The following is a 10704-nucleotide window of genomic DNA, read 5'->3' as shown; positions in this document are numbered from 1 at the left end:
CTATGCCTCTTCGTTGGATAAACATTTGAGCAAAGGGGTGGAAAATCCCCTTCGGTACATATCGTCCCCGATGAGTAAAAAACGGGCTATCTTTTTTGTTTCAGCTGGCCGTAAGTCCTTGCCATCGTCTTGTTTCTTCATCAGTTCCCTTATCTCCCCTCGCCAATCGGTGGCGTTAGTGGTTATGGAGTGGCACTCGACGGATGGCTGAAGAAGGACTTGTCGAATGACCGTCGTCAATTGCCCCTTATCCTTTCCGGAGCTAAGCTTGGATAGTAGATCTGCTCGGGAATTTTGCTCCCGGGGAATGTGTTGTATGTCGATTTTCTCAAATTCTGCAATTAAGGCGGATGCTTTATGAAAATATCTGGACAAATGATCCTCCTTCACCTGGAACTCGCCATTCATCTGTCCGACCACCAATTGTGAATCCGTCCGGCAAACTACCCTCCGGGCTCCCATGTCTTTAGCCAATTCCAGTCCCGCCACCAGGGCTTCATACTCGGCCTGGTTGTTGGAGGTCTTAAATTTGAACAGTAGGGAATGTTCTAGGAGGAAACCGTTCGGTCCTTCTAAGACTATTCCCGCGCCGCTCATATTCTTTCCGGACGCCCCATCCACGTACAAGTTCCACTGATCGTCGTCCGCAATTGGCAACTCAGTGGCGAAATCCGCGAGGTGCTGACCCTTTATGGATCCTCGTGGCTCATAGCGTAATCCGAACTCGGATAGTTCGACGGCCCACCCTACCATCCTACCCGCCAGATCGGGCTTCCTCAAAACCTTGGACACCGGATGGTTGGTTCGGACCACAACCTGATGGCTTTGGAAATACGGCCTTAAACGTCGGGCGGCATGAAGCAATGCCATCGCCACCTTCTCAACCTGGCGATATCTGGTTTCGGTGTCCTGCAATGTTCGGCTGACGAAGTATATAATCTTCGGGCATGGTCTTCTTGTACTAACACCGCGCTGACGGCGGTATCTGACACGCCCAGGTATACCTGCAATTCGGCCCCCTTGCTCGGTCGGTTCATCACGGGGGGATTCATCAAAATTTCCTTTACTTTGGCGAAGGCTTGCTCACATTCGAGATCCCATTTGCTAACGACCTCCTTCTTCATCTTCTTCATTATCGGCCTCGCCCGTTCGGCTAGTTTGGGGATGAATCGGGACAAAGCCGTCAAACGCCCGACCAACCTCTGAATGTCTTTCAGCGCCGACGGGTTTGGCATTTTCAATATGGCTTCACATTTATCTGGATTGGCCTCGATGCCCCTAGAGGTCAACATAAATCCGAGAAACTTTCCACCTGCGACCCCGAAAGTACATTTAGTCGGGTTTAGCCTCATTCCGTACTTCCGGACTTGTCCGAACACTTCCTCCAAGTTGCACAGGTGACTCCCCTCATCCGGTGACCGAACCACCATGTCATCAATATAAACGTCCATGCAACGGCCAATTTGCTCTGCAAATACCCTATCCATTAATCTTTGATACGTAGCCCCCACATTCTTTAATCCGAACGACATTACTTCATAACAATAATTGGCCTTGTCAGTCATGAAGGCCGTTTTTTCCCTGTCCGGGACGTACACGGGGATCTGGTTGTATCCTGAGTAAGCATCTAAAAAGCTCAGCATTTTGTGCCCAGAGGCACCATCCACCAACGCATCAATACTCGGTAGGGGATAGGAGTCTTTCGGGCATGCCTTGTTCAAGTCCGTGTAGTCGGTACACATTCGCCACTTCCCATTTGCTTTTTTCACCATCACCACATTAGCTAGCCAAGTGGTGTAGGTAACTTCTTTGATGAAATTAGCCTCCTTCAACTTCCGTACCTCGTCTCCGATCGCCCTCCTCTTCTCGTCCCCCATCTTTCTCTTTTTCTGCGACATCGGTCGGGCATCTTTGTATAATGATAGCTTGTGAGTCATAACGAAGGGGTGAATGCCCGGCATATCTGTGGCCGTCCAAGCGAATAAGTCCCGGTTCTTCCATAACATGCTCTGCAACTCTTTTTCAATCTCAGCTGGTAATCCTCTTGCTATGGAAGTAGTCTGGTCGGCGTTGTGACCTATCATAATGGGTTGGGTTTCTCCCACCGGTTCTAACCGATCTTCCGTATTGGTTCTTGGATCGAGGTCGGCCAGGGCGACCTCCGACCGACTTATCTTCCTCCTCTCCTCCTTTGGGTATATGCGCAGTCCTGCCGCATAACACTCCCTTGTCATCTTCTGATTGGATCGTACGGTGCAAATGGTCCCCCTTCGAGTTGGATACTTCATGGTCAAATGTGGGGTGGAGACGATAGCTCCGAATGCGTTTAGGCACGGTCGTCCCAATAGGATATTATAAGAGGTGTGTGCCTCCACGAGCAAGAATCTCACCTTCATCTCCTCACTCTCCCGTCCTGTCCCCAAACGGGTTTGCAAATCAATGTACCCTCGCGTGTCCACTCGCTCTCCGGCGAACCCTACTATCTGCTCGTCATAGGGGACGACGAGGTCCTCCAAGATGTCCATTTGCAAAAAGGTCTTCCAATACAATATGTTGACCGAACTCCCTTGATCCACTAACACTCTACTAACCCTGTACCGGGCCACTTCGATGTCGATGACCATCGGATTGTCTTGGTCAGGGTCCGGGGCGTGGAAATCTTCATCTGAGAAGGTAATGGGCGGCATAGTTCTCCACGGCACATCCACAACATGTATGGATCTCAAGGCCCGGATACTTCTCTTTCTTGCCGAGGACGTAGGTCGTCCTCCGGCGAAACCTCCGGAGATGGTATTAATCATTCCCCTCAAAGGTCCTCGTTGCTCACCCCCCCAGCTTCGACTTCTATCCCTTTGGGTTGTCCGTCTTCCCTCATCCCTTGGCGGACGATCGTACTCTCGGTGACCTCTGTCCTCCTTTCTCCTCTCCCTAGGAGGACTTTCGAACCTCGAATAGGGATGTTCGTTTCTTGGTAATTCTTCATGACGCCGTACGTCCTCTCTCTTGACGTACTGCTGTAGCCGCCCCATCCGGATCAGTTCTTCAATTTTGTCTTTCAACGTCACGCAGTCTTCTATGTCATGCCCGGAATTCTGGTGGTACAAGCAACGCTTGCTTAGGTCTACCCCTGGAGGGGTTGGTCTTTTTGCCGGTGCTGGTAAGATCTGGGTGCTCAACGCTTCCTGGAGTATTCTGGTCCGAGGAGCGTTGAGAGGGGTATACTGGGGAAACCTCGGGCCCCGTGGTCCTTCTCTCAGTTTTGGACCGGTCGGTCTACTTCCTGATCCTTCTGCCTTTTTGTTGTCATTCTTCTCCGCCTTCGCCTCTTGTTGTTCTCTCCGGTAATTCTGTTTCATGTTCTCTACCCGAGCTTCGTCAGCCGCCCGTTGTCGCAGCTCCTCCATCGTGTGAGGTGGATTCCGGCATATACTATCCTTGAACGAGCCCAGTCTTAAGGCGGGCATCACATACTGGAGGGCCAACTCCAAACTAAGGCCTTTGACCTTTCGGACAATCTTCTGATATCGGTCCATAAAAGATTTCAGAGATTCCTCCTTACCTTGCTTCAAGTTCATCAAATCCACTACCATCACTTCCTCCATACTACAAGCAGCAAACTGTTTTTTGAATATCTCACCCAGACTTTTAAAATTCACAATGGAATTGTTGGCGAGTGTGTTGAACCAATCCAAAGCTTCCCCTTCCAGAGATAAAGAGAAAGCGCGACACCATATGGCGTCGCAACCTGTTCGAAACGTCATAGCGTTGATAAAAGATTTAATGTGGGCGGAAGGGTCCGTCGATCCGTCATACATCTTAAACTGGGGCGGGAGGAACTTTTCCAAGATATGTACTTCCATAATTTCCCTGATGAAAGGCACCGGGACCGTAGGCCCCTCTACCTTCACCAACATGTGACTGTCTCCCTTGTCTCCCTTCTCCTCCTTGCCTCATTTCCTCTTCCCTTCCGTCCGGGCGCTGCTATGCTCCGCCTTCTGCTCCTCCAACACTACCGTATGATCTTGTTTGTCCCCGTTATTACCTTTTTCCTCTCCGGCTCCTCCGTTCTTGGCCTTGGCTATCTGGGCCATACATTCGGCCCTCACCGCCGCCATTTCCTCCTCGTGCTTACGTTGCATCTCCTCCATTCGCTGCTCCATCATTCGCCACATCTCAGACTGCTCCTTGGCATTAGCGTTTCTTGTGGTCACCATTGGTTACAATCCTCCGGCCCCACGCTGGGCGCCAAAATGTTTTGGTCGGGATATTGATGAGCTCTCCTACACAATTTCTCGCTTCGAACCGTCCGGTCCTCCGCTAATCCAACTCCAATTCGATTGCTCCCCTTCACTAAGTCCGGTCGAGTACCTGCTAATGGCACTCCGACGCTCAAGTCAGTATCATTGATCAGATAAAAATGGTAGAGATAGAGAGAGAGTAATAAATATGCATTCAATGGAACCACCTACCTTTGACCCTGGACTCCTATTTATAGTTTTTCTCATGGGCCAATGATTAGCAAAACCCTAATCACGGCCCAATGGTAGGTCTGCTATAGTTAATCTGGTTTTACCTTAATCTTGAAATTTCACTAATTCTTAACCTTCATCCTATGCCGGATGCGTTAGTCGTCCGTCGAGACAGCTTTGAAGAGGGATCTGTTCTAAACGGCATTGGATCGGCTTCCTTATGCGAACATTCATCGTTATTCGTTGGTCATCTTATGTTTGGCTGGTTCGTCCGTACGGCGATTCGAAGGATCAACGCCTTGGTCATACCAGACGTCTCGTCTCAAATTATTTCATTGAGCATGGAGAATGCGGTGCTATCTTGTGCTGCAGGGCTGTATATGAATTCTTTAAAGTTTCTCAGAGAGGTTACTCCCGGCCGCCGGGACCGGACTTCACCGTTGTTTCCTCGGGTTGCGGCTTGCCGGTCGTCTTGATCGTCACTACGACCGTCCGTCCTACTTCTTACAGTACACCTCTATTTTTTAAAATACTTATTTTCTCTTTTTTATTTTATAATAGATTGTGTGCTTTTGAGTTCTTGAATATTGTAAAAGTTATTAATCTTTTTATGAAAAATCAAATATAAATGTAAAATGTCTTTAACTTTGGACGACTAAAATCATGAACTTAGAGTCTATTATATATTCATTAACATCACAATATTAATTATTTTAGATGATGTGTGTAAGACTCGAAAAAAATAAAATAAATTTAAATATTTATTTTCATAGAACAAAATATTAATTGTTTATTTGTATGGATTTTAGGTCTTAGGAGTGTTATCGTGGGACATAAAATTAATTATCGTTATGTTATATCTGATGCGTGAAATATATATTAAAAATTAATATTTTCATATAAATATCATGAGTTGGCCTAGTGGTAATTCTTGTGTGTTGGGGAGTATGGCTGTTTGTGATACATCGAACGAGAGGACCATATGCGACCCCTTGTGGAGTTTTCTAAGTGAACCTTAGAGGTGAAAGCTTAGGAAGCCATGTAAGCAGAGCTAATTCTTTATGCATAAGATTGTGTAATGTGTACATTCGTTGGACCATGTTATGTTTGTGCAAACCGTGGGTTTCTAGTGGGGTTTTTCTGCATTGTAAGAAGCCTGAGAAGTAGGCATGGGTGTTGTGTGATTTCACATTTTATTTTTGTTTACATGGGGTTTCTCGCTAGGAGTGAACTTGGCAGTGCATAAGATGATAGGGAAACCTTGAGATTATGAGAAAGTTTTCTTTCTTTTGAGTGTTGATGGGTACATTGGGCATAGGTTAGGGTACAACCTTGTGGGTACAACAAACCGCAGAATAGGGGCACTAGTAGTTTTGAGATAGATATTATGGGCATCGTTATTGCATTTAGTGTTAATTGCCTTGAGTACATTTATATGGCTGGGTGGTTTAGTAATGTTATTTGTGGTTGAATGCCCTGGTGTAGTATGATTCATGCATGGTTTTAATATAAGTTAATGCATGGATATATCATAGGAACATGGGCGCTCAATTGATAAGGATTATTTGATTTTTTGGGACTGGACAACTTTTTGTGGGTGGTTGTCAAATTTAAATAGTTTAGGTATAGATTTTAGGAAGTGGTTAACAGGTTCAGCAAAATTTTAGGATAGAGTAATATATTAGATATATGTTTGATGTTCAGTGGGGCCTATCTTGTTGGGTGGATTATGATGTGTGTGAAATTGCATGGTGGGGCCGTGAGTTAAGTAAAGGGGTGAAAAGGTGTATAAACCTTTCATTCGATGGGACGTGAAAAAAGAAACGAGAAATAAGAGAAAGTGATGATGGCATGGAGTCAATTTTTTTGGAATAAGATTCTCATATGATTACATATAATTAAATAAATAAATAATGGAAAACAACTTGAATTGTCTTGTTTTCGAAAATATGAATGTGGAGTAAAATATAAAAGTTGACATAAGTTTATAGTGTTGGTTGTAAGGTCTCAGGAAAAAAAAAAAGCTGGTGGGCTCTAGTAGGAGGCAGCAGGTTCATCAGAGTTAGAGCATTTGGTTTATGGAGGGGTTCCTTTTCCATTTCAGATTTCATTTTTTAGCATTTTTTTTCTCTCACTAGAATTCTTTGCCCTAAAAACATTCTCTGCCTTCTCTCTAACTCTACTCCACCTTCTCTCCACATTTTCAGAAGTTTGAACCGTCCAAAATTTTATTTGTTGTTTTCCAATTGTTCCTGGTGTCGAGGGCTTCAGTTTGAACCAACCATCTTACCGTTTCATCGGGTAAGTGGATTTTCCCATTTCCTATCACTGTTCTAGACCTAGGGTTTATCTTTTCTAAAATTTTCCTGTGTCTTGCGAAATTTGTCTTTCATTCTCAATTGTTCCAACTCCAAGAATTATTTTCTACTGGCGATATGATGGTTTATAGGTACTGTCGTTTTTCTATCCAGGTAAGAATTTTCGTTAGGGCGTCTTCAAATTAACTTACCGTAAAAACCCAAGGTAAGGGGAGCTGATTGTATATCTTGAATTAACTGTATAATATGTTAGTGTGTTAAATTCTGGAATGTGCAGATTGTGTGCGTGCAGATTGTGTGCTTGCATATTATATTGTTGTGTTTATTTAATTAGTGCTTGAACTGTTGAATTGGTACATATGGGCTATGATGATTATAATCCGTTCCTTTTGAAATTGACATGATAATTTGTTGACTGTGATTGAGTGTGATGGGTTATAAAGTGAAAAGTAAGAAGGATTAAAGGATGAAAAAAAAATATAAGTAAATAAATACTTAAATAAATATAATTATGCATGAGAATATTACAAGATAGAAGAAGTAAGGTTCTGTGAATGAGTTTTATTAGAATATGATTCACGTGTGAATCATGATAGGATATTGTATTATGTAATATACTATATTAATATATATTATTTTAAAATAGTAGGTGACATAAGTTTATTTACTTTATATACTTATGCATGAATATATATGTATATTATATTATAATAGAAGATGAAGTAAGTTTATTTAGGATATAGAATAGTTATATATATATATATATATATATATATATATATATATATATATATATATATATATATATATTATAATGTGGGGTTCGTTTGTGTCAGGGGTTTCACGTGAGGGGATCCACTTTGGGAAGGTGTGAGAAGAAAGTTTTATTTTTGTTTTGGCTTGAAGAATGCGTGAGAAAATGGAGTGCGGAGGAGGGTCATTTTTTCTTAGGCTTGGCTTGGTGTATTTTATATATATTGGGTAAATAATTAAGGGTGGGTCCGTGAGCTAAGAGGGAGAGAGGAGGCAGTTTATGGTTTGTGTACGGGTTTCTTTCATTTTTCTAGTAATTTTGTTTTAAGTGTGTCAGTTTAAATGTATACACTGGTTAGTAGGGAGGTTATTGTCTTTACATTAGTTTGAATGTAAAATAAAATGAGTGTATTTGTAACACGTAAAAGCGTATATGTTTGGATGTCTTGACAGGTATCAGTGAACTAATCAATTTACTTGAGTCTATGGTAAATGGAAGTTATTGATGTTGTTGTGATTTAATTAAGTGGAAGTTAAATTATGATGATATTATTTTTATTTTGGAGAGAGTGGAGTAATGTATATGTTTGGAATTATGAATTTTGGTTCAAAAGTATGTGAATTGGGAAGGAATAAAACATGATTTCTAGTGTGTTGATGGTGGTAAATGTAGAATCTCTCGGTGAGATCTTTAGTGTTTTAAAATGAAAGTAGGGGTTCAGCCTTGGGAGTCATAATGACGCTCCAATGGTCAATCATACTCACTTAGAGAGGTTGAACCATGTGGTGAGGAGTAGCAGGAGGTCTTTAGTCTTGGGAGCTCCCAGTATGCCTCAAGGCGCGGAACGGACTAACCTCGTGAGTGTGGCAGGGTGGGGAACCCAAGTTTCACAAGTCACCACGGGTGCAAGACTCGCCATAGCCCGACTATCATTTTAAAGTCCGGACGAGTCAAGTCTAGTACTTAATATGCGTAGGTTGTGTGCTCTACTGCTTGATTTTAGTTGTCTTTTGTACGTGACATGTTTAAATCTGATGTATGCTTTATATAATTAGCTCACCCTTGCTTGCTGTGTTTGTGTATGTTGTATGTTTTCCTTTTGCAATGATCATCCTTTTTGGATGTGAGTAGAGGAGAATGAGGTTACTCTGGAGAACATCCTGGAGGAGAATGAAGATGCAGCCACTTAGCTCTCCTAGGAATTCCATAGCCTCTTATGCTGTCCGAACAGTTTCTCTTGTGTCATTTTGAAATACTGTAGTACTTTAAGTTTCAAATTTTCTCTAAATTCCGGATAACTGTAATCCTTAATCTTAATTTCTCAGAACCTTAACTGCCATTCTATATTCTGACTACTTTCTTTATTATAATGATTGAGGTCTTATTATGATATGCATGACGTATATTTTAGGACGTCACATTGGTTGATATAAGCATGAGTTTCCTTTGCTTGACGGGTGATATAGAGTTAATGGGGTTGATTCTTACTCCGATTAAGAGAATGTATGACGGGTTGGTTTATTGGTTGTTACAGTCTTATTATGCATTGATGATTGTTTGATGTGTTGGAGTTGTGATAAAGACTTAACAATTGTATATTCTGTTAGCTCATCCTTGCATGTTGTGGTTGTGGTTTCCACCTACAATGATCGTTGTTAGACAAAAGTAGAATTTGTTAGCTTACCCTTACATGTTGTGGTTGTGGTTTCCACCTACAATGGTCGTTGTTAGCGACGATTTGATGTCAAGAGTTAGGGAACTTAGGGTTTTGTTTTGAAATAAACAATTTTTATTTGGTGTTCTATTTTGTAATTAATTGGAATTATGATTTACTTTTGACCATTGTAAATACTTATAGAATTTGGATTTCGTAATTATATTATATTTTAAAAATTTTAAAATTCTTACTCGGAATCCCAAATTTGGATGTTACAATGTAAAACTTTCCAAGATGTATTATTTTCATCAACTTAACAATCTCTACCATGATGAAAATGAACACACCTTTGTGCTTATACCAACAATCATACTCAATCATACAAGAGTATACTGATAACAATTGATTTTAAGTGTTTTTTTGTCTATACTTTTATGAATAAATAAACTCCTTCATAAAATTTATCTTGTTTTATTCTTAAGTTTAGGATTTCTTTTTATGTTTTCTTATGCTTTAATTATTATAGGCTTGTTTTACCTCTAATCAATCTTTGAGTTTCAAAATAGAGAAGTTTCAAAAATAAAAATAAAATTAATGGTTGTGAGACCCAGTAGGTGAAAATATGAGTTGAATTAGTAATATCAAGGAGTGTGTTAGAAAAGTGGGACAAGTTTTAGTGTGAACTTAGTAATTATGGGGTGCGTCAGAAATTATTTTTTAGTGGTTAGGGGTGTGAACTTAGAAGTTTCAGGGGATATTCAGAAATTTTCTTTTAGTGGATATGGGTGTGAACTTAGTAATTTCAGGGGCACATGTTGAGCATAATACATTGGTGCGTGTAGTATTGGTGTTTTTACTCGTTAATCCTTGAGGAGTCGAGGAGATAGAAAAAAAAATTAAATTTTTTAAATTTTTAATTAAAAAGGTAAAAAAAATTAATTAGAAATTAAAGAAAATTAATTTTTTTAATTAAAAATTGAATCGCCTATTATTGAGAACAAACATACAAGGAAATGACATTAATTTATTAAAAACCTAATTGTGATGTTATATTTTGCATCGAGATATGATGTTATGGATTGTTTTAGTATGAGAATAACGTGTTATATAATATGATATTTTTGGTTGTTCATCCTTGCATGTTGTGGTTGTGATTTCACCTGCAATGATCGTACTTGTAAGGGAGTATTTGGTATTATAGATGAAGTTGGATTGGAGTAGCTCGACGAGAGAGACGGGGATAAAATTGTCAGTATTTTTTATATTTTTTTATTCACTTGTGTTTTATTTTGGTATTTTAAAAAACCAGTAAGATTTGGTTTATTGTAATGTATGGACATATGATATATTAATGGTTTGCTACCAAGATGTTATTTAAAAAAAAATTGACGAGAATGTGTTATACAATTTGTACTTTATCTTTTTACATGTGGCATTGATGAGAACTCTGATTACTCATCTTTATTACAAAAATTATTGAGTAAATCACTAACTTGAGTATCAGAT

The 10704-nt window shown here is 40.6% G+C and overlaps 1 protein-coding gene across 1 annotated transcript; it reads right to left on the bottom strand.

The window, feature by feature from the left end:
- LOC106779887 lies at positions 1-3761 on the bottom strand. The gene is made up of 2 exons (XM_014668097.1): positions 1005-3761; positions 1-909 (listed from the first exon to the last, which is right to left on the bottom strand). The coding sequence occupies exons 1-2, from the start codon at positions 3759-3761 to the stop codon at positions 1-3; spliced, it is 3666 nt and encodes a 1221-aa protein (XP_014523583.1).
- Positions 3762-10704: the final 6943 nt, after the last annotated feature.

The sequence above is a fragment of the Vigna radiata genome, unplaced genomic scaffold (genome assembly GCF_000741045.1).
Source record: "Vigna radiata var. radiata cultivar VC1973A unplaced genomic scaffold, Vradiata_ver6 scaffold_73, whole genome shotgun sequence".
NCBI lineage: Eukaryota > Viridiplantae > Streptophyta > Magnoliopsida > Fabales > Fabaceae > Vigna > Vigna radiata.
This window is presented reverse-complemented; position numbering and strand designations above follow the sequence as displayed.

What these genes read in the sequence shown, in the direction of transcription:
- LOC106779887 (XM_014668097.1), bottom strand. Translation starts at nt 3,761, where the DNA reads ATGACGTTTCGAACAGGTTGCGACGCCATATGGTGTCGCGCTTTCTCT. An exon ending in GCAAGGGGGCCGAATTGCAG is followed by an intron (nt 910 to 1,004) that starts GTATACCTGGGC and finishes CGAACATTGCAG; the next exon opens with GACACCGAAACCAGATATCG.